Source organism: Pleurodeles waltl, chromosome 6 (assembly GCF_031143425.1).
Source record: "Pleurodeles waltl isolate 20211129_DDA chromosome 6, aPleWal1.hap1.20221129, whole genome shotgun sequence".
In the NCBI taxonomy this organism is placed as follows: Eukaryota; Metazoa; Chordata; class Amphibia; order Caudata; family Salamandridae; genus Pleurodeles; species Pleurodeles waltl.
Genome location: NC_090445.1, coordinates 618,624,538 through 618,649,743, shown reverse-complemented (window position 1 = coordinate 618,649,743; position 25,206 = coordinate 618,624,538). Strand labels below are relative to the sequence as shown.

Genomic DNA, 25,206 nt, shown 5'->3' with positions numbered 1-25,206 from the left:
GCGGAGGGCGCTGCGCTGCAAAGGAGATGGAGGGGCTAATTATACTACACAACCTGCTCAGCATATGCAAGGGGCACTTTAATCTGGATAAGGGCGGGGTTACCATTCCAGGTAACTAACAGGCTGACAGATCACCCTCGGCGCTTTGTTATGGTCACAGGCCGCCTGGGAGGGTGGGACATAGCGCTGATAAATGTATATGCACCTAACATAGAGCAAAGCACATTGCTTTATCAATTATCGAACACATTAGCATCCCATATGTTACACATGGCATTAATTGGGGGAGATTTTAATTGTGTGGCCAACCCTGGAGTTGATAGATCCCACCCGTCACTGAGGGACTCCTCGGTAAACACGTTAGCTAAAACATTCCTGGAATGGCAAGCTGAGTGGCAACTGATAGACTCCTGGAGAATTCTCAATCCACTTGCCTGGGACTACTCTTACTTCTCCATAGTGCATGACCTACATGTGCGGCCCGATACTTTCTTGTGCACCCCAGAGGTGCACATACAGGCACGAGGAGCAAAATACCTGGAGAAAACTATATCTGATCATAACCCCGTTCTATTGCATTTATAATGGACAAGGGCCATCTCACGCATACCCACCTCGCGACTCAACTAGAGTACCCCACATTCTGTGATCAGATAAGGGGGCACATTATTCATTACTTTAAGGATAACAAACCCACGGCCCCTTCCCCCCAGACATTGTTGGAGGCATTCAAGGTGGTGGTGCAAGGCTGCTGTATAGCGACGTCTATGGGGGTTAGGAAGACCTTACTGCGAGATATAGACATAGCTGACAGAGAGCTCCGTTCATTAGATAAACTGACCCCGGGCCACCCAGAATTGCAGGGGGAGGAGCGGGAGGCCAGGGGCAGAGTTGTAGACTACACAGAGACGCTCTGATGCTTTGACTATAAACAATTTATGGCGAGGGCGCATGCAGAAAGAGATAAGACAGGAGCGTTGCTAGCATGGTTGGCCAACCCTGCTAAACATGGGTCCCCTATAATAGAGATCACTACCCCCTTGGTACTAAGCTCTACCGACATGCTGACATCAATTCTCACTTTCTCAAATATTACACTACCCTATAAGTCAGCGCATTATGTGGGGCAGGGGCCGAGATAAAGGACTTCCTGTTAGCGCTGCCACACCAGACCCTTAACGATGAGGAGAGAGACGCCCTGGGAAGTGACATTGAGATGCCTGAAATTAGAGCGCCATCACAGGGTTGGCTCGGGGAAAAACCCCAGGTACAGATGATTTGCCCATTGAGTTAATGCAACTGTATAATAAAGCGCGTGCAAGAGGATATCTCCCAAACTCTACAAAAGAAGCTCTAATAGTTCTGCTGCTTAAACCGGGCAAACCGCCTGATGATAGCAGGGCTCAGAGACCCCTATCTATACTAAATTCGGATTCTAAGATACTGAGCTGAATATTGGTCCACCCTGATCAGGCGGGGTTCATTCCCACTAGGAACACTGCCCAGAACAAAAGGCGGGTGCTACACATTAAAGATACAATCGCCCCACTCTTGCCTGAGTCGGCAGTGCTGGAAATAGACATAGAGAAGGCATTTGACATTCTGGAATGGGATTACCTATATGCAGTTCTCGCCCACATGGGCTTGGGAGCGGGCTTCATCGGGTGGACAAAGTTGCTGTACACAGCTCCCAAGGCGAGGGTTAGAATGGGGACAATCATATCGGAGCAGTACTCGGTCGGGAGAGGCACTAGGCAAGGCTGCCCCCCCTTTGCCGTTGTTATTTGCCTTGGCAATGGAGCCTTTGGCTGCCCAAGCTAGGGCCGCCACCTGGTATCGGGGATTAGTGCAGGGCACTAGAGTCCATGCGATAGCACTTTATGCAGATGACCTGCTCTTGTTCCTACGGAACACTGGCCTGGAGAGGGAGGGCGCCCAGGCTCTGTTGGCACTGTTTGGTCGGCTGACGGGCTTGAAAGTCAACTGGCAGAAGTCATTGTTGTTCCCACTGGTTGTGGGCTGCAACCCACCTATTGAACTGGGTAATGTGAAGTGGGAGCCTCGATGTAATCCACATTTGGGCGTTCGCGTGTATCAATCTCAATCAGACATATTAGAGGACAATATCGGAGGAGCCGTTAGGGCTCTGAGATCGAGCGTCGGCTTCTGGAGCTCGCTTCCACTTTCGGTGGCTGAGAGGATTAAGCTTATTAAAATGGTGGCGGTGCCCCGGATATTGTACTACTTTGTGGTTCTGCCGCTGAGGGTGCCGCTCACGGTGTTCAGGGAACTGGATACAATGAGCACATCGTTCATATGGGGAGGGGGCAGACACAGAGTGGCATGGACTACCTTAAAGCGACCTCGAGCGGAGGGGGGACTGGCGGTTTCTGACTTCGTGGCCTACTACTTTGCCGCCCAGCTGCAGTGGCTGGTCCGGTGGGTGGGGGATCGCGGGTCTGGGGTTGCCACTGAGGACCCGGCGACTCCCCCTGCATCAGTACTCGTGGGAATCTTTTTTAACCTCACAGACGTGAGTCCTGCCCTGGCTCCTGAGATAGCCATTCTCTGTCGTGTTGGAAGCGCTGTCTCCAGAAGGCAGGGCGGTCCACGCCTTACACCCCTGAAATATCAATGGCCTGGCTTCGTTGGCTGCCCCGGGCCAGAGATTGGAGAGGGCTGATGACCTGGGTGACTGAGGGAGCTACACAGATGGAAGACCTGTACAAGGAGGGCAGCCTATTGCCCTTTGAAGACTACCTACAGGAACATGACCTCCCGCAGGGACACTTCCTGTTACATCGCACACTCACATGCACCATTTGGGTGCTCTGGAAGGCAGGCACTGCCGAACCCTCTTCTCATGGTCTCAGTACCTACCTACTGACCTCAAAGGGTACCCCTAAAGTGGTTACTGGGCTATATTAGGCACTTCGAACGGGGACACTGAACCCTCTAGACGACCTGAGGCGAAGGTGGAAGACGGACCTGGGACCCAGATAACAGAAAGGGAATGGGATCGGATACTGGAGAGGACGCCAAAAATATCCAGAATTGCTAGATTTCAGCTTATTCAATTCTCCGTGCTACATAGGGCCTATCTAACTCCACAGAGACTGCGAGACCACTTTTGCACGTTGGACGCGAAATTCCCCTGGTGTGGATTAGAGGCGGCGGATTTCCTCCACATGCTGTGGTCCTGCCCCCGGCTGGAGTCTTACTGGGACACAGTGGTGTCAGACATGGCGAACATTATAGAGATCAATATTGTACGTACACCTGCCCGCTGCCTGCTGCACTGGTTCCCACACACCCCCATGAATAGGGCAACTAGTAATTTTCAAGATCTTGCATATATCTTAGCTAAAAGAGAGCTGACAAAGAACTGGAAAAGCCCTAGCGTCCCCAGCCCTCAAAATTGGAAGAGGGAGCTCAAGAAATGGGTGGAAAGTGAAAGATTAGTACTGCACATGGAGTCTGGGTGGGGTAGAGGCTCTCCCGAGATGAAGGAGGCCTGGGAGCAGGTCACTATAGCGTTACATGAAGAGCGCTTGGCTCCCTGCACAGACGGGCCTATGCCAACCACCGCACCCATTTACTGATGGAATCATAAACCTACATATTTACAGAGGGGCCAATGTGATGGACAGAGTAGAGACCCGGAGCACAAGACTCGGACACCAAGCACGACTCCTACAAACACACAATCACGGGCACTATATGATATTCCTACATAGGGCAAGTTCGGGTGGGGGTGGAGAGTTGGAGATAGTTATAAGTTGAGCTTGGTAGTCCTTTATTTTTCTATAGCATCTTGGCCAGAGAATCACCATGCCTATCTCCTCCCTCCTTCTCACATACATCTGAAGTGCTATTACAATTGAGGGAGGAGGGACATGCCTAAAGTATGTAACCCTCAGTTGGCTTTCAATATTGACAGGACTGTACGATAGTAAATAATGTAATGTTATGTGATTTATTGCAATGATGATCCTCACCACATGTGGCATGGGACTATTGGCATTTCTTTTTTCATTTTTATGTACCTGTAAAGGCTGAACTCAAATTTCAATAAAATCTGTTTACAAAAAAAATACTATGTGAAAAGCCATGTTTTAAGATGTTTTCTGAAACTCAACAAATTAGTTTGATTTCTCAAAGGAAGAGAGTTCCATTTGTAGCTACATGCTAAGCAAAGGATTAGTCTCCTAGACAGACTTTCTTTATTTTCAGAATTTGACGGAGATGCGCCAACAAGAAGTGCAGATTCTGCAGGAACAGTACATGGAGAATAGACTTTTAATGAAATGAAGACCATAGTCATGCAGCACTTTAAACCCAGAAACCCAGTACAGAGGTCTTTAACCCGTTTAATGCAGGTGTCAGCCTACCTCCCTGGTGTGGGTCACGACCATTGGGCGACACCAGGGAGGGGGGTTTAAAAAATCCTCTGGTGTGTGGGGACTTCCAAACGTTCAGGAAGGCATCGTTTGAAAGGGGAAACCCTCTTCAAACTAGGCCTTCCTGAACAGGTTTCCTGGCCCTCGATCGCAGCACAGCTGCAATCGATGGCCAATAAACCCCACTAGACACCAGGGATTTCACTTGGAGGGGGTCGGTCCCCTCAGCAAACGGCCCCCCCGTGGGCATATTTTTTTAATTCAAGGTAGGTGTCCCCTAGGGGGGTGCGATCGCGCCCGATCGCTCCCCCCCCAGGGGCTAAATTGAAAAAAAAAAAGAAAAAGAAATTGAAAGGGGCTCGCCCGTTGGCAAGGTGACCCCTGTGGGGGCAATGATTTTTTATTATGGCACACAAGGAAACCATACAACTACTAAATAAATATATATATCTACATAGATAGATATATCTAGCTACATAGATATATGTATATGTATATATATGTATATATATATAGATCACTTTTGTCAAAGCATGTATGGTTTCCCTGGGGGCTGCAATCGGCCCCAGGAAAATGGGAGCCACATATAAAGGTGATATATATATATATTTGCCACCAGTTGTCTTGCAGTTGCAGCTTGCGTCTTCAAAGCAACGCACATACTTCAACTGACGCGTTTCAACTATAGCTTTTAGGCAGCACTAAAAAAGTCAAGTAAGTCTTGTGATTATGTTTCTGCTACAAAAGGATGAGACTTTTGTCTAGTGGCAGTTTTGGTGCCATAAAGAAGCACAGAAGGTTTATATGCCTACTGCAAAGAGCAAATCTGTATTTTATGTAAATAGCTGAGTATAGTAGTAAAGTCAGCCATTACCTGTGCTATAATACAAATTAAATGTATGTGCAGAGGGTGGCTATGGAGAGATGAAGGGCACTTTTGCTGGGTGGTAGTGAAGGTATCCTAGGAGGAGGACATGGGAGTGGGAGCACCAATAATGATTGTTGGACTGGGCACTAGAGGTGCTAAAGACTGTGACGATTGGTATGTGACAAGGTGTTTTTTGAGTGTCTTGAAAGAACGTGCTGATTGAGGGAAGAATCGCAGGTAAGGTGACCTCTACTGTTGCACGTATCACACACACACCAGCAATTTTGTGACTGTCTGCGTAGGCTAGTGTTTTAGAGAAACAGTTTAGCCAGTAGCAGAGATGGCATCTCGTTGGATGACTGCTGCTCACGCCCTCACTCAGGTTATAGAGGACAGCTCTGACATAGGATCAGAGACTGAGACAGCAGATACTGAGACAGCATCTGAGGGATAGGACAATGGCGCATACTCTGGGAGAGATTTTTCAGTCAGAGGAGTCCCATTCGATAACTCCTCTTCCAGTAATTATGAGGGAGGTGATGAGGACAGTCCTGCTGTCCCTTCAAAAGCACAGTCTGTTCAACGGGACAATAGCGGGTTAGCCCAACCAAGAGAGCAGGTTAATGCGGCGGCAAGCACAGAGAGAGGGAGTGCTCTCTTGGGAGCTCCCCAATTTAGTTCAGCCCCACATTCCTCGGCCCAAATCGTATTGTGGAGACATCAAAATTATATATCACAAAACAAACTGGTTTTGAAGGCAGACACCTGTGTTTTCGGTCCTCGGCTCGGCGGCCATATAGGGAAACATACTAAACCCAGACATTTCTGGAAAATAAACATCTGGGGAAGTCCACAGAGGTGTGACTTGTATGGATTCCCCAAAGTTTTCTTACCCACAATACCCTGCAAAGCTGAAATGTTGAATAAAAGCTCTATTTATTCTTGCATTTCTGTCTCCCAAACTACCGTAATATGCTGGGATCCAAACAATTCCTACCACCTAGTGATTCCTTACCTGTCCTGATAAAAACACTACCCCACTTGAGTGCCTGTACCTAGTGCCTGCATCAGGAATGGATTACCTCAGGGTCAACAGTTGCCTCATGTAAGGAGCAACATTGACCGTTGTGTGATCTATTCCTGTTGCGGGCACTAGGGCCTACCCACACAAGTGAGGTACCATTTTTATCGGGAGACTTGGGGAAATGCTGGGTGGAAGGGCATTTGTGGCTCCTCTCAGATTTCAGAACTTTCAATCACCAAAATGTGAGAAAAAATTGTTTTTTTGCCAAATTTTGAGGTTTGCACAGGATTCTGAGTAACAGAACGTGGTGAGAGCCTCACAAGTCACCCCATCTTGGATTCCCCTAGGTGTCTAATTTTGAAATATGCACAGGTTTGGTAGGTTTCCTTAGGTGCTGGCTGAGCTAGAGGCCAAAATCCACAGCTAGGCACTTTGCAAAAAACAGTTCTGTTATATATATATATATATATATATATATATATATATATATATATATATATATATGTGTGTGTGTGTGTGTGAGTGTGTGTGTGTGTGTGTGTGTGTGTGTGTGTGTGTGTGTGTTTTATTGCAAGTCTCATTCATAGATGATTGTGGCATATACATTTTTGTTCAAATTTAGGTAAAATTTTTGGGATTCAAGTTTTCATGCATTTTGTGCCAAATGTTCCTTTGTTCAATTTCAGTAATTACTTTAATCGGTGGGAGTGTGATATAATTGTGTTGGTAACCACAGTTCTTTGACTTGCATTAATTTGTTGAAAAAAACAAAAAATGGATGTAGAAGTTTAAATTTGCAGATCACTTTCTGTAGCCTAATTTTGAAATGTTCATGTCTACGTCAAGCATAATGACTAAACTTGGAAGAAATTTGGTTTAGAGCAGTTTAATGTCATCTAATTTCAATAATTTGATGTTATGCTTGTTAGGTGACATTCACTAAAATATGCTGTTACACCAAGTCCTTCAATTATACTCAATATGTGGCAAAATATTATCACAAGCTCAGGGAGAAACGCAAATGACCAAATCATAAAAGGCTAATGATTGTGTTGTTTACATTAGTATTTTTTTTTTTTTTAGCACAGAGTGCTTTCCCATGCCCAAAATAAACATGAGGAAGAATTTTACGATTAAATACAGTGCTAAATGCCAGTTTTGCATTTTGCACAATTCGGCATCTTTTCCCGTTTTTTCTGATAGGTTTCACATAAGTATTAAAAATCTAATTACGTGTAAATCGCACATCCGTAATCCCCAACTTCCCTATGTTTGACGATCTAACTCCCGCCCAATATCACACAGGGCATCCAGTGAAAAATGGTATGTTCAACTGGCTAAATAACAAACTGAAACAAATAAACAACTTTCAATAGCAACACTCAATTTTAAGATGAAAATTGAATTTTCTCCTTAACAGTGCAGTAGATGTCGAAAACTCCACAAGCGATCACCTATAAGTAATATAAACTATTTACATCTATTCAACTGCAATGTCTACTAAGTTTCCATCCTTCTGTTCTTTGTACACACAATTTTTCCCTTGATTTGTCTCTTTGTGAAACATTATCAATTTACTTCTCGCTGAAATTTCCAGGTCCTGCGGTCGCTATATTATAGCAATCCAGCCTGAACCAAGACCAACAGCACCTTATGCCTCTGGAGGATAACTATGCAAGTATTCCAGTGAATACCTTACAGACATCTGTATTTCCAAGTTTTTTTTTTTTTCCAAGTTTTAATTTGTGACTAAATATAATAATGTAAATCCCTGAAAGCAGTAACAACTTGCTCGCTCCGTTCCATGCATCATACCTGTCTAGGCGAAGCTTGCAAACAATTCCCAAGACGTCTACCTCGCCCGTCCTTTTCAACTGCTGGCATCCTATGCTGGTAGCGATGAAACAGCCCGTTCGACCAATCCCTGCACTGGGTGGAACAAAAATTATAACCAATCAGCATTTTATGGAGAGTTTTGAGGCGTAAACATGAATGACTTCGTATTACCAGGATATGTAACATTAGCAAGCAGAATCTTTTGCAATATCACGATTGGACAACCACAGGTTTGTACATCTGTATAACATATTGGAGAACTCTCTGTTCGAGAATAATGATGATCTAATCCGTTTTGAATTAGGAATAGCAATACAGATTTAGATGCTCCCTAAATCTATCAGCCAAGCTGTCTTTAGCATTTCCTTCATTTTTTACTTGGTGTGTGAGATGCTGCTCTAGTCACCAAGCCAAGTCTGGAGAACTGTCTCCAGGGCTCACGCGTGACACTAAAATTTAACACTAATAGATGAAGCTGCAACCACATCTTTTCATCACCTATACACAGGTACGTTGGTAAACCAACGACTCAGCCACCTACAGAAGCTTAGGGGACTTCACAAGAACTTTGAACGTGGTATAGGAACAATCCAATCTAATACAATACAATACCTTAGTGAATTGTTTCTTCCAATGTTCCTCCCAATGCATTAAGAGCACCTTGTTGATTTAGGTCCCTGTGTAGTTAGATGTGCATATTTTTTTTCCAGTTTGAATCCAAGATTTTAGAACTCGGTGTTCATAAACGTGGAGTCCCTCTGAGTGAAAATGATACAATAGCTAATTTGCTAAACAATTATTTAGATATTGTATAAATCAAGAATGCACACTAGTCACCTTATTAAGCTGTAGTCGTGATATAATGGGGCGCACTGACAGCAAAGGTAAATCGGCCTGCTTGTGAAGCTCTCTAGTGCACTGGATTGTCGGAGGGTAGATAAGATTCCAAGGCTTGAAAACAATATTGTTACAAATATTTGTTCCAGCATTCCGTTTTATGAAACTAAAATGAATAAAAGTACTAACGAATAGAAGAGGCTCTCATGGGAATGGGTCTTTGTTTCTATGAGTGGCTATAATTGATCTTGTTGGATAAGTTGTGATTTTCCAAATATCGTTTGAGCTAATGACTGTAAATGCTAAATACGTTTTTCAAAAAGAGTTCTGTCACTTTTATTACTGTTGGTTACTTTTTGCCAAAATTTCCAATAAAAAGAATTTTTAATCTCTTATTTAAAACGGTTTTGGTAACATTCTAAATATGTGGACAGTTTCACACTTTGTGAATCTCATTAATTTGCTACAACATAAAACACTTGCAGAGGAAACTTGTTTTTATGTATGTGGGTCCCGCGGAGACTTTGTGAACTTCTTGGGCACTGAGACACAGAGAAATACGCCACTGATTCCTAAAGACACAGAGGAAATCCTTCTATGTCACCCCTTTCTGCAATCCTTTCCCTTTGATATAACTCTCTTAGTAACGTTAGCAATATACTGAAACCAGGATAACTATTTTAAGGTGTAAATAGTGCAGCCATCTTTGGTAGGTATCGCATTTGCTTTGGGTAATGTTATGTTATAGGCACACCATTAAACTACTGTACTGATCCTGAATTGCCCAGTTTTAGACCCACTCTCTGACATACAGCTAGTTGTGCATTTCATTTTTAGAAAATTCTTTACTCTGAACATATTCTCATGATATGCATTAGCATTATGTGGATAATTTAAACAGCGCATTTATTACATTTATTAAGAGGCACATTACTTGGTAAGTAGCACCACTAGCTGAATTTTTGTCAAATACAAGTATCTCATCCTCCGCCCAAGCAACACAAACGTATCCTAGAACCTCAAGTACAAGGGAGAATAGCAATTTAAAAATAATTTTGGGCTTGTGTTCCCCTTTAATAGTGAAAACATGCGATGCTCTATATTTATATTAAAAGGTACCTGTTCTTTCATTTCAATGGAGGACTAGTAACACATTCAAACATTATCAACCTAAAAACATGTTTCCCACAATTCAGTAAAAATTATGGGCCAAGGAGTGACTATGATTACACATCCACAGGTTGAGATGTATAAGACAGACCATCTTTGGGCTTATCAATATTCCTAGGTTTGCGCTTGCAGACAAAGTTATTGAGCAATAACTAATCATCAAACCCTCTTTTCCTGGGAATTCTGTTCCTAGACATAACTTCTTGTAGGATTCTTCTCATGCAAAACCTACTGCTATCTATAATTTTCACTTACCATTGTTTTAAACTTCACAAACTCCCACGCAATGTATAACATTTTAAAAAAAGACACAGATCTCTCAGAAAGAAAGTCAGCTATTTCACGCACGACTAGAAATTCTACTACAAACTGATAATGTTACTTTACCCATTAAATTCTTATTTGTCTTGTTTCGTGCTTCCGTTGCTTCTTGTGTACTGCATTATAATTACACACACTAACTCAACCAGTCAGTAGATCCAAGAGAATTTATTGAAGGAGAGGTCTGAATTTCATACAGAAATAATGTGTTGAACACAAGGTTCTTGTAAGAATATGTTGACCAATCCTTCTGTGATGTTGCCTGTAGAAGATGGTGCGAACAGTGCTCGGAAAGGATTTTTTTTTATAGAAGGGCTGTCACCTTGCATGCAACGATACCAGATGTTGTCTTTTTTAATAGTAGCGTTGATCATTGTTGCTTTGTGTGCCTTATAAATCAGTTTCTAGTAAACTGACAATCCCCTTCTCCAGCTTTAAACATGCTACATCCATGTTACATCTGAGACACATTGGTGCCTCTACAACACCAGAATCACACAACAACAATCTATGTAACTTTACCACACTCCCTGGCTCGCATCTTACCTGCAGTGAACAACTACCGGCCCTCTGCTACCTGCCATCTGTGTCCTATCTTCCACTTCTGTCAACAGTCTCAGCAGTGGCCTGGCACTCTCTGGGGTCTGATGGTCAGGCCACGACGAATACAGGAAGTGCTTCACATGTCGTTGTTTATCCTGCAACTGAATCGAGAAGCAAAGAGAAAGATATTACAATATAAGTAGTTTAGTAAAGTGAAACTATAACATTGTTTTTACATTCTTCGCCACTTTGCAACTACCTAAGAATTAAAACATACAAATCGCAGATCACGCACACTAGATGTATCTCTTCTTTGTAGGGTTGACCATTGTGTGCATTTACAGTCCAAGAGATGCAACATTTTAACTTTCACACAATAATAAGGCAAAATCATTTGAGTAGTGTAGGTAACCATTTGCCAAGCTAGTGACATGACAGAAAGCGACATCACATAAGCTTCAGCACCCAGGACATCCAAAAGATGACACATCATTTGTCCCCGACAAATTTATCGGAAGTGGATATACTACACTATGCTCAATGTATTTTTAACTTCAAAGGGGCAGCATTGGGAAAACATTTGTTACTGTTAATGAGTCCTAAATGACAACTTCTTGTCAGATACTATGCAATTATTTTCTTTTTGGTTCCAACAGCTGTATCAGTGCATTAAAATGGTATTGCTTGTCAACTGGGTACTAAAAATGTGGATGGTAGTCATCAAGTGTCAAGAGTATGGTGCCACAGGAAATATTTGTATTGATTCTGCAAGTTGCACGGACCACCTAGAAGTATCGAATAAGTAAATGCATGTGTTTCATGCTGACAAGAATGTTGCATACTTCCTCTGAGCTGGAAAGCTGGGCCTCTACATCTTTCTTGGGGCAGCTTGGTCAAAGAGTCAAGCCGTAGCTGCAGTATAGTCAATATAATAACAATGAAGTTTGTATGTCCAGTAGTGACCGCACAAGTTAGACATAAATGCTATTTTAGGTATCACAAAGCACACAAAGTGATGAGAGGAATGCTTGTAATAAGTATAACCACTGGCAATCGCTCAGGGTAGCATTCCAAATCTTTTCCTCACCATGCCACCTCAGTTTGGACCAAGTTATATGCAAATCAGTCTTGACCCTGCTCCAACAGAAACATGCTCTCTCTGAACTGGAACACAGTTCGAGGTAGCATTCAAACCCATCACTCTTTAGCCACCATGCAATCTCATTTTAGAACCAGCCACATGGAAATCAATCTTCACCCTGCCCCACTAGGAAAAGTGTAGCCAAAACTACCACAACAGGTCCTCCTTGAACCAGGACACAAGCAAACCTGATTTGTCCATTATTGAAGTTCTACAGTCGTGTATAGCTTGATTCCAGTGGCACAGTGAGCACAGAACCCACCTCTGGGTATACCATTGCCACTTATGGCAGTACATAAAACACACAAAAGATGATAGGAGGAATGCTTGCAATAAGTCTAACCACTGGCAATCACTCCAGATTCCAACTCATCATTCACATAATTCGCTTGCCCACCATGCCGCCTAAATTTGGACCCAGCCATATGCAAATCATTCTTGACCATTCTCCAATAGGAACAGTCCAACCTGAGCTGCCAGGCCATGACCTTCCTGAACTGGAACACAAGTAACACAAAACCAATTTGGCTAGGTCAAAAACTGAAGTGGCAACACAATTTTAATCATCAAGATATATTGTTTTTTAGTTTAAGTTTAGGGTGTTCATAAAATGTAAATATCAGATATTTTGTAATCAAACGTTCATACCAACACCAAGCCAATGGCTCAGAGATAAGACAATTTAGGGGAACAGGCAGGTCTGGAAATCTTATTATGAAATTGAATGTGAGGATATGATGGCTAAGAGGCTCATAAAGGATTTTGTAGAACATTGTTCAAGCTCTGCATCTGACTATCAAGTAGATCAGCTGGCTAGCTAGGTATGGTTAGTAGGAGTGGGTGATAAATTCTGCTCTGCCGACAGAGTTGGCAGAAAATTGGCCACTCTATGTTATGCTTGGAACGATGAGCCCAGACAAACTTCTCCAACAGCCGAATGACTGAGTTTTTACTCACGTGTAGCTCACCAACAGTATGTACGTGAGCAAGAATTGGCATCCTTTAATGCAATTTGCAGGTGTTATGAGGGCATCAGAAAAGATTTTCCCAATGTGGACGATCACAGCATCTGCAGTGAGAAAGGTGCTGCTATAGTAGAAAATCTACTAGAGATGCAGGAAATTTGTCTTGAGAAGAAGAGCCCCGTGGTGTGCCGTGTTTTGCAGTTTGCGCTGATTACCCCAAACTATTAATATGCTGCACCCAGTCTTGATTTGATGAACAGTTGAGGGGCTGTGAGTATGCACTCAAGACATATGGAGTCAATAGATAAGTCTAAGGTCATCTCTTCCATTTATTTTAAAGCATCCTTAGGGGAATCATAGAAAGACAATCTGAGAGGTTTGCAAACATTGGTAAAAAAGGAAAAGACTGGGCAACATCGGGGACAAAGGAAAACATTGTAGGATAGGACGACTTGTACTCACAGCTTTGAGTTCCATCTGTACATTCCCATGGCAATAACTAATGCCCTCATCCTTTATCGTCACTAATTCAGCAGTCTTTTAACTCATATTCAATCATTATTACAATATCCATTTAGTACAAGTTCTTCACTAAGGTCAAAAGAAGCAAGTCAATCACATAAATTGTATTATTTTGTAAAAAAAAAAAAAAAGGTAGTCAGAAACTGACATTTGCTGTTCATTTTCCTCCCATTGTGTCCATTTTCTCTTTTTTATTGGTCTGGCATTGAATTGGACTGGAGATTAATTTCCTTTGGCTCCCATATGTATCTTTAAACATTTGACTTTCTGTGCCACATTTGTCTTTTAGCAAACTACAAGTGACAAAATATTTCTGCTTCTCAGTCGGTATAATTTATGTTGAATGATTAAGTCTGCACGGACTACTGTGTTTCAGGACAAGACAATAATAACTGTGGTATTCCTTGTCCAAATTACCAAAATAGAAAGATTTCGATTGGCACCTCAGCTTAATATTGGTTTCTAATTGTAGTTGAAGTGTCTCCACATTTGAACATTTGAAAATATTCAGACAACTAGAACAATTGAAGGACTTCCAAATTATGTATTTTTCCAAGTATTTAATTTCAGCACTGCCTAATTCTCATACTGTCGCGTAGGCTCTCATTATCCTAATGAGACGACTGGATTTTTGGGTGGCAAGATCGTTCGCAGTGTGGGGGACTAAGTCTAACCCACGGCGGAGGACCCTTGTCACCCCAAATCCGGGTTGAGCTCCGGCTAACTAGCAGTGCCTCATCTCTCCCAAAGGGAAGAGACAATTGGGCAGCCGAGCGCATGACATCTTAGTGCTTACCAGGGAAGTCGTGGTCACTCAGATCCCAACCAGTTCTCTCATACACAGTGTGGTCTCATATATAAATGACAAAGGCAGTTTGAGTTTTAAAGATTGGTATAATAAAACAACTGCATTTTAGATAACAAGGCGTGAGCCGCAATAACTTGAACCATACAACACAGTAGGATTGAAATAGTAATGAGGAGAGTGAAACATAAGAATAACGCTATCATAATGCAACTAGATTACGTTCTCTCTCTTAAGTTCTATTTTGAGCACAACATGTTAAGCTCTAAGCCTGCCTTTCAGGTTCCCCCGGGAGGACATCGACCCTCATACCTGAGCAAAGGCCTGTGATCGGGATCAGCATCTGCAACAGGGCAGTCAGCGTCTAGCTGTGGGTTCCTGGTCAGAATCTCCCTCTTACGTGTATCAGGACTAGGAAGTGTTTTTATAACTAACACACCTATGTTCTAAGAAACGTCCCTACGTAAGAATGTGTACTTTCTACGAACCCTAGAGACGGAACTTCTACCACGTCTATCGGCAATGTACCAGACTGTATCCTTGACTGAAGCACAGAGCGAGCAGGAATGTATTGTTTGAGAACTTCAGTGCTGAAGTAAGCTAAACAGTGTGATAGAAGAAAATAAAAAAAGACAGTGAAACTAGTTATTGTAAAATAACAGTGCGAGGCTAAATGAAATGCATCTAGGACAAAGTGCACAGAGGCCTAATACTTTAAGCAAACGGGCAAAGGCTACATTAAAATATGGCTACACTACAATACGAACATTGAACATGGAATGTGGTCTATCTGACTCACTTGTATCAACTCATAAAAATAATGGCAACATCACCGTCTCCTCCTTTCTTTTCTTCTTCTTCATTGTAATACTGATTAGTGATAGTAACTAATACTGCTGCTACCACTATTACTGCTGCTACTATTACTAATAATAACAGTATGAAATAGTAGTGATAACTTTTGAGAAGGGGATGTATTGAGGAAGTATTGAAAACAAAAATCATTGTTAATGTTTTTTAATATTATATTCTTCTATTTTGTATAATAAAAACAACATCAACAACATTAATATTATTATTATTATTAATAACAACAACAACAACAACAACAACAACAACAACAATAATAATAATAATAATAATAATAATAATAATAATAATAACCATAATGATAAAATCATGATAAAAATAATAGTGATATTTGAATGGTTCCCAAACACTGGTTTTTAATCTGGGCTGCATTCAAGTCCATCATTGTTTGCTCATAGTGTCCTAGTTCTTTGCTCTCTAAAAAGTGATTTTATTGGCAAATCCACTTGGCAGCTTGGAGGTGAACTGAAAAACTGAGTGGGAGGAAAATTGTTAGAATGATAGAGGATGTATGCTTCCTCCTCAAAATCTGGCAATTTGTCCCTCCTAGACCCTGATGTTTTTAATCACATATGATGGTGTGCATTTGGCACATGAGGAAGAGTTGTGGTCTCTTTATGGTGATTGTAAAGGGAGGCCAAATGTTATATTTATTATTTCTATTTATGTATTTACATGGTGCATACTACTAAATTATCTATTGCCGCCTTGTCCTAATTAAATAACAAGTTTTGCTAGTATGTTATAGTGCCTAAATAAACCAGAAGCGATACAGAGGCTCTGATTATTTGATAGCTTACCAAAGCCTACGAAAGAGCTGCTGCATAGAAAGAGAAATCGAACTGTCATTTTTCTGGGTTGGGTTTTAATTACTGCGCTACTGCTTTTCTTTATATGTTTTTTTTTTAATCAACCACATCTGCCATCGGCTACGTGTTGAATTCATGTCTTTTTAATTGTTTTATTTTTACTTTTCATTGCCCTTACAAAGTCCCACGGAGCCTGTTAAAGCCCACAGTGAAGTTGCGGCTTCTTCCTGCTGACCATCTTTGGCCACGGCAAGGAGTGAGGGTGCGCTCTAGTTCTGTGCACCTGATGTGCATTGGGGGGTGATAAAAGGTGCTTCGATGTGCGCATGTGCCATTGGCATGCAAAGGCGTACCAGGGGCAAGCCCGTCCGTTCCCTGTCAATGCCTGGACTGCCCCAGGGATCAAGGATGCTGCCCTTTTTTATCCAAAGAGTAAGACATTTCAATATACGTGTGCCTAGCTTATGAGCTGCAGCTCTATAATTGGGCAGGAAGCGTGTCATATTTTCAACCCTTAACGTACCCCAATGGGACACTGCTCGCACTGCAACTGGCGCTCCGATTCTGTACTGAATGTGCTGCCCCCTGCTCCCACTTCTAATGATTGTGGACTGGCTCTTGGAGTCTTTGGCTTCAAAGTGATGTCTTGTGCTCTTCTTAACGCCCGGTCTTGAAATTCACGAGATGATTGCAGCCCAGAATTTATTTATTTATTATGTCCTGGGTAAGAGATGATTCTGGCCCTGATCTTGTAATTGCTGTTCCCACTGGTTATGTTATTGCTAAGCTAGATAGAGCTTCTTGCAGAGGTGAAGGGCTGGCCTTGACTTCTAAAGATTATTTTAATTGTACTTAAGAGCTGGCAGGTCCGGCATCATTTGGTATCGATGAGATGGCCCAGATCAGAGTTAAAGTCAACACCAACTATATTTTTTCGAGACTTTTTGTCTATCGCCCTCCTGGCTCTTGATATAAATTCATTGGAGAATGGAATTTAGCACAAGAACTTTTATATTGCGTACCCCAATTTTTCTATTCTTGGTGATTTTAACTTCTGTCTGAAGGGTACTGCTTGTATGGATTCTACCAGATTCTTGGACCTCATGAAGGGCTTTGGTTTTAGGCAACTGGTGAATTTTTCTTCTCATAGTGCCGGGCATACTGTAGATGGCATCTTTGCTCATCACGAGGCCCTGACACTAGGAAAGTCTCTCCCCCTCCACTGGACTGACCTCTATGCGGTACCTTTTACTATTAGCTTTCAGAATGAGAGCAGTCAATCGCATATTAAAACTACCTTGTTGAGGAGGTGGAATAAGACTTCTGCTTGAACCTAAATGCTGCACTGGGCAAATCCTTAGTTAGATATACCAGTTACGTGAAATTTACTACAGAGGATTTCTACATGTGGGTGGAGGCCACCAAGAATCAACTTGCTCTGTTCATCTCTAAGACAGCAACTAGATTCAGAGCTTCTGCTCCTTGGTGATCAGAGGTCCTTAAAGATCACAGATGTCTATACAGAAGGCAAGAATGGAGGTGGTGGCTAACCTCTTTTCCAAAGGAAAAGTTAAACACAAAGAATTGATGCTCAGTTATAAAGGTGCTATCAGCCTATCTGAGTCCTCCTGTTTTACCAAAAAAATCAGTTCGCCCACTAACACCCCTCAAGAACTTTTTAAAGTTGTTAAAAATCTTTCCACTCCCCCTACCCAGCAAGCAGTAAAAAGTTCCCAGGATTTCTGTAACAATGTGGCAGCCCATTTCAGGGAACAAATTCTGAAGATTGTTGCCTGCTTCAATCATGAGAAAGACTGCTCCCCCGTTGATATTGATGAGGAGTCCATCAACAGTTTCCCTATAAACTCTATGGGGATCATTACGACCCACCACCACCAATGTGGCGGTCCGACCGCCACATTACAACTGTGGTGGTTGCACCATGCTCGGACTGCCAGCACCACCAGTTTGCCTCCACAGGAGGGTCTATTCAAAATAATGCAAGTGGTGAATAGTAGGGACAGATACAAAAAATGACTTGCTCACAATGAACTTCTCAATTGGTCATTGGTAATGTATTTTAATTACAGCAAACATTTAACAATTGTTGAGGACAAAAAAAACCTAAGGGGGGAACAAACTTGAAATTCTCTACTAAAGCTACATACAAGTATTTACAACAACCTATGTACACCTACACACACTTTTTTTATTTTCATTGATTGCCATTAAAATGTAGAAATGTGGTTAAAAGTATATTGAAACTATAATCCACATAGAAGAAAGATGGTTGCCAATATGGTCACATCCAATAGTCCTGCTTTCCCAAAGCACTTATTACCGGAGGGATGTGAACTATAATCAAAGTCCATACGTCATTAATTTTTATATGGCAACCTCCTTATGTCAAGGCCCGTATAGGACAGGAGGGTCTGACAGTGCTGGTGGTCTTAATCCATCAGGGCAGCTCCGCCTTGGGGATTACAACCCACCTCTCTGTCAGCAGTTACATGGTGGTAGCATCGCCATGTAAAGGCTGGCTGAGACGGGTGCAGGGTACCCCGGGGGGGCCCTGCACTCCCTAATGCACTACAGCATTGCCACCAGCTCTCTCATGAGCCAGAGACAATGCTGTAGGCTGTATCCCGCTGGGCCAGTGGGTGGAAACACCATTTCCACCCACTGACCAAGTGGGTAACTTTTAATAGGGTCCGTGGAAAGGCGGCCACACTTGCGGCAACCTGCCTGTCGGGACCTCGGTGGACAGAATTGACCCCATGTCTGTTTTTCCTATGATCTTGTGTACTCATGTTAAGCAGCTTCTTCTTCTGAAGTCTGGTTCTCCAGATGACCCTTGCTCTCTCCGCATTTTGCAGTTTTCCCCCATTCCTGGAAGGAAGCTATTGTGGTCCCCTTTAAAAGAAGCCTGCTGGAGACCCTGAAGATGTGAACAATCTCTATCCTATATCTCTCCTACCAAAGCCAGCCAAGATATTAGAAAAATATTTGAATCAAATGTTGGGAGTGTTCTTAGATTGTCAGGATTCTTCCCAGAATGGTTTTCCAATGAAACATAGTATGGCGACCGCTCCGCTGGCTGCCACTGACACTTCATCTTCTGGTAGGCCAAGGAGGATCCGCTATTTTGGTGCTATTAGATCTTTCGGCAGTGTTCAATATGGTGTCCTCTTCTCGCCTAGTTCATAGATTGCACCAGGCTGGGTTGAGGGACACCACTTTTGCCCTGTTGGAGTCTTTTCTCTCTAATTGATGTTATATTGTGAGCTATGGTCACTTTAGGTCAGGCTTCTTTTTAGCTTGTGTGCGGGTGCCACAGGGCTCCTCACTTAGACAGACTTTGTACAATCTTTATGTTGCCCAGCTGGCTAAACTGATTCAATATTATGGCTTTCAAGTTTTATTGTATGTGGGCAATACACAAATTATTGTATCCATTGCTGACGATGCTACTGTGGTGACGGAGAGGTTTAAACAATGTATGGTGGACATTAACAGATGGATGAAGGAGAATTGGATTAAATAAACAATGACAACACTGAGGTCTTGGTTTCGGTGAGCAAAGATAGATATGATCAGAACTGTGGTGGCAAGAACTCTCTGGCCCTCTCCCCCTCATTGTCACTGAGGCTAAAAATTAAGGGGTGGTCTTTGACACCTCTCTTTACTTTGACACTTAGGCTAAGAGGACTGTCAGTTCCTGTTTTTTCATCATTAAAACCTTGGGGAAGGTCTTTCCTTTCATCCCTATTGAGCATAGAGTGGCTGTGGTCATTGTGACCATCACATCGCACATTGACTACTGTAATGATCTTAATATTAATAGAGTCACTCTACATAAACTCCAGATGATCCAGAATGCAGCTGCCTTTCTGGTTCTGGATGTCCCTAAATGTTTGTCTGTCAGAGAGGGCATTTGCTCTTTTCACTGGTTGACGGACGCCAAGCTTGTGAAGTTTAAAGCACTTTGGGGGTCATTCTGACCCTGGCGGTCATGACTGAAGCACCGCCAACAGGCTGGCGGTGCTTCAAAGCCCATTCCGACCGCGGCGGTAAAAACGCGGTCGGAAAACCGGGTCCGGCGGTTTCCCGCCGGATTTCCCCCGGCTGGGCTAACCCTCCAATTCCGACCCCCTTCCCGCCAGCCTGTTTCTGGCGGTTTTCACCACCAGGAAGAGGATGGCGGGAACGGGTGTCGGGGCCCCTGCACTGCCCATGCCACTGGCATGGGCAGTGCAGGGGCCCCCTAACAGGGCCCCAGCATGCTTTTCACTGTCTGCTTAGCAGACAGTGAAAAGCGCGACGGGTGCAACTGCACCCGTCGCACACCTGCAACACTGCCGGCTCCATTCGGAGCCGGCTTCAGTGTTGCAGGCCGCCTTCCCGCTGGGCCGGCGGGCGCTAACAATGTTATCGCCCGCCGGCCCAGCTGGAAGGTCGGAATGGCCCCATCGGTCTTTCGACCGCGGAGCGGCCATATGGCGGTTCCCGCCCGCCAGAGTAGGAATGAGGCCCTTTGTCTAGTTCACACCTCTCTCTGTTGCCAGGACCGAGGCATGTGAAAACAACCTTCCAGTGGTACATGCCCATTAGACAGCTGAGGTGTGCCTTTCTCAAAAAGGTAGAGGTTCCAAGATTTCAGAAAGCTAGGTGGGGGTCCTTTTATGTGGCTGCTGCCAGGCCGTGGAACTCCCTTCCCACCTATATTGCAAAACTGTCCTCTTACACAGCTTTTCCACTTGAAAAGCTGTCTTTTACCCTGTTGCAATAAATAGGTCCTGTTTTTTTCTTCTAAGGGTTCCTCTGGTTAGTTAGCGCTTTGACACCTTTGGGCAGAACACGCTCTATAATTACAAATAAAAATGCAATAAATTGATAGACCTAAAAACACACGAGTCCTAGTCACATAGGAATTATGAAGTACATAAAGGTGGTATTCCAGTAGTACTCTTTTACCTACTCTTAAGTGCCTTTGTGACTTGGCCCCAGAACATCTAAAGTGGGAAGCTAATGGGAATATTCAAGGAAGTTTTGTATACAATTAATACAGACAGAGAGAACTATGCTCTCTTTGCACTTTTACTCTCAGGGTGTTGGATGTTTCCAGGTAGATTAACAAAGGCATGGAAGCGTACATAAAAGAGTACCCCTGTACCACTACTTGACATACTCATAAATGCTTTTGTGAATTGGCTCAAAGATAAGGTGAATCTAGTCTAAGGGACCAAGCTAACCTTCACATGAAGAGGGCAGTGATGATAAAGACAAGAATTTGAGTGACAAGGATAATCGGAAAGTAATCAGTGCTTGAAAGGTTACTCATACTGCTGCTCTGAAACTAAACCTATGAAAGTTGTGTTTGGCTTTGAAGACCAAGTGCCCCGAGTAATCAAGAAAGATGAGTATAGAGGTTTTTTTTCAAAAGAGAAGTGGGCTAATCCGATCTCATACATGTCATGGGTAAGTGCAGTCTAGTTCTTGACTGACAGCTGAATACAATTTAGGATCAGGGCAACACCATCGACAATCTTAAACTTCCATGTCTTACAAATCATCTCGTAGTCACTGGTGATATACAACACCAGAAATAAGAACACCACAATGACACAACGCCAGCATCAATAACATAACAACAACAATCACTTTTCCTTTTCCTACCTCAATAACTAGTTCCCTGACAGTGTATTCAGCATATTCTTTCAAATCCTGGATACGAATTTCATACCGGCCATAGGTCCCCTCTTTTTCGGGCCAATAGTGGAAGCATTTCTGAAAGAAAGATAATACATCTTATTTTTGCTTGAATTGTCATTAGCTTCTTTTGTTCAAGACAGGAAACTGTGTAATAATTCACAAGCAAAAGCAACAAGGAAACCTCTCTTATCTCAGCCTAGGCTGACCGCTTATAGCTGAGAGCAGTCTGCTTACTGTGAATTTGTGTGTAACAACTTAGGGCTTCCTTACGACTTTAGCTGTCACAAATCTCCGACTGCCAAAGCGGCAGGAAGGAGGCAGCCGTCATACCAACTGCCTCACCCCCAGTCATACTACAATGTTCCCACCATGCTGACCAGCTAGAAGATCTTATTACGATGTTTCCGGCTGGTCAGAGTGACGGGAACAGTGCTCCCTTAAGGGAGCCAAGGCGAACACCATAGCACACCAGCACCCAAAGCAGACAGTGCACATTCCAAGGTTGCTGGGCAGAGGGGACCAAACCTGCCCATGCTATGGGCATGGCATTGCAGGCCCCCCCGGTGGCTCCCTGAACTGTGTTTCCAACAGCCTTTCCATGACTGGGTCCCCACCATGGAAAGGCTGGCAGGAATAAGAGTTGTGTTCAGCATGGCTGTGTTAAGTTCACTACCGCTGTAGCTGACCATGAGTCCGCCCGCCATCAGCTCATCAGGAACCTTGTTCCTAGTGTGACAATGGTCACCTGGCGGTCAGACCACCAGGATCATAATGTGGGGGTCCAACCTTCTGGAGTGTGGCGGTCTGACCGTCATTGCGGGGCTGGCAGTCTCAAGATTGCCAGCCTCGCAATGAGGACATTAGTGTTTTTTAGCTATAGTGTTGACAACCAACCTATATGAATTTTCCCAGTGGTGGCTTGTGGGAAGGAAAAGGAGCGGGCGTGGCAACGCGTGGCGGCGGGATAAATAAAATAAAATATATATTTTTTTAAACTTACCTTAATTCCACGCCATGCCGTGCGGCTCCTTTCCTCCGTCCTTGACTGCAGGAACAGGCTTCCAGCCTGCGGCCAATCCTGACATTGCTCAGTGCATTGTTAGGCCAGCACTCCTAGGCAGACTGGGAGTCTGTGCCTGGTCTCTCCAGCCTGGCAACACAGTGTCAGGCTAGAGAGAGCCTGCTGCACTTGTATGTTTGGCCGGCCCGAGATAGCAGGCCAAACATACATGTGCACTGAGGGGGAGGTGCTGTGCACTCTCCCTCAGTGTTCGTCACAGTCCGTGGACCATAGTTTATTATTGTTTTGTACTAAAAGATTTGCAGCTGCTGTTGCTGACTGGGGCGCAACGCTCCTCTGCCCTAGCGGAGGAGATGTGCTTGAATGTTCCTCTCACTAGACAAATTTTGAAACTTTGGTTTTAATCCCTCGAGTGCCCTGGACACAACGGTTACATCCTGGGCAGCACTGATCGGGTTCCCAGGACGGCACTGCTCGGGTGCCCAGGACGTAACCGTTACGTCCAGACAGGGGCCCATGGGGGGAAGCGCTAGCGCTCCCCTCGGGGTCCTGGCACCCCCTTCTCCTGGGCAGGGATGGAAGGAGAATCACTTCCCCTTCCACCGCGTCCCCCCCTTGCCCCCAAGGCATTTGAAGACGTCATCGAGCAATCGCAGGCTGACCTCATCAGAGGCTGCCCCCACGGATCAGAGGAGAAATGCAAAAGCATTTCTCCTCCGATCACGTTGAGGGGGCGGCAGAGGCATGAAAGGAGAGGAAAGACCTTTCCTCTCCTTTCATGTCTCTCTCAGCATTTCTGCTGCCTGATCGTGATGTGATCGGGCAGCAGAAATGTCACTAGACACCAGGTAGTTTGTTATTTTTGTTCTTATTGCATAAGGGGAGCGACCCCTTGGGCAAGGGCCTCTCCCCAGGGGGGCAATTTATTTTTAGGCCATTTCTGCCCCCAATGAGGGCAGAAACCACTAGACACCACAGATCGTTTTTTTTTATTTTCTTTGTTTTATGTATGTGGGGAGTGACCCCTTAGGCAAGGGTTGCTCCCTTGGGGACAAGTTTACTTTTAGGTCATTTCTGCCCCCATTGGGGGCAGATCGGCCTATTTTTATTAGGCCAATCTGCTCCCAAAAGAGGTAGAAACCATTAGACACCAGAGATTTTTTTTTTGTTTATATCAATTTTGGGAGCGGCCCCTTGTTCAAGGGCCGCTCCCCAGGGGGCAATGCAATTTATTTTTAGGCCATTCCTCACCCCGGGGGCAGATCGGCCTACTATAATTAGGCCGATCTGCCCACTGGGGGGCAACAACCCCTAGACACCAGGGATTTATATTTTTTTATGTTTACTTTTTTTATATATATATGGGGAGCGACTCCTTAGGCAAGGGTCGCTCCCCTGGGGCACATTGTATTTAGGCCATTTCTGCCCCACTTGGGGCAGACCGGCCTATTTTTATAGGGGGCAGAAACCACTAGACACCAGGGATTTTTTTGTCAGCTTCACTTGAGGGGAGCGACCCATTAGGCAAGGGTTGCTTCCCTGTGGGGGGGGGGGGAGATTTGTTGTAGGCCATTTCTGCCCCCCTTGGGCAGATTGGCCTATTGTAATTAGGCTGATCTGCTCCCGGGTTTTCAGAAAATCCTAGACATCAGGATTTTTATTTTTTTATAAGTGGGGAGTGACCCCTTAGACAAGGGTCGCTTCATTGGGGGGCAAAATGTCTTTAGGACATTTCTGCCCCCTTTGGGGGCAGATCAGCCTATTTTTGTTAGACCAATCTTCACCCAAGGGGGGGAGAAACCACTGAACACCAGGAATTTTTATTTTTTTGTATCAATTTCACTTAAGGAGGGTGACCCCGTAGGCAAGGGTCGCTCCCCTGGGTGGGTAAATTTATTTTAGGCCATTTCTCCTCCCCTAGGGAGCAGATCAGCCTATTTCTATTAGGCTGATGTGCCCCGGGGGGGGGGGGGCAGAATCCACTTAGGCACCAGGGATTGGTGTGTGTGTATGTGTGTGTTTTGTTTGGGGGGGCAGCCCCTTGGGCAAGGATCACTCCCCATGGGTGACACATTACTGTTAACCATATCTGCTTCCCCTGGGGGCAGATCGGCTTATTTTTGGAAGGCCGATCTGCCACCAAGGGGGGCAGAAAGCCCACCAGAGACCAGGGAAGATTTTATTTCCAAAAAAGAGGTTGGGGGTATGGCCATAACCCCACCTCAAATAAATGGGGCCAAGGTTGTTCTGCCTACCGGTGGGCAGATGGGGCAATTACCCTGGATCCACTTCCTGGGGCCAGAAAGCATATTAGATGCCAGGAAATTAACAACATATAGCAAATAGTGGCGTGGGTGCTACC

At 44.1% G+C, this 25,206-nt stretch overlaps 1 protein-coding gene across 5 annotated transcripts in view; it reads right to left on the bottom strand.

Annotated features, from left to right (window-relative positions):
• PTPN7 (protein tyrosine phosphatase non-receptor type 7) overlaps positions 1–25,206 on the bottom strand; it is a 294,573-nt gene that overhangs the window by 20,755 nt on the left and 248,612 nt on the right. For all 5 annotated transcript variants that reach the window (XM_069238936.1, XM_069238938.1, XM_069238937.1 and 2 more), the window contains 3 exons: positions 21,788–21,898; positions 11,003–11,160; positions 8,108–8,221 (listed from right to left, as the gene is read on the bottom strand). In XM_069238936.1, coding sequence (XP_069095037.1) covers positions 8,108–8,221; positions 11,003–11,160; positions 21,788–21,898 — 383 coding nt within the window. The remainder of the gene's footprint in view (positions 1–8,107; positions 8,222–11,002; positions 11,161–21,787; positions 21,899–25,206) is intronic.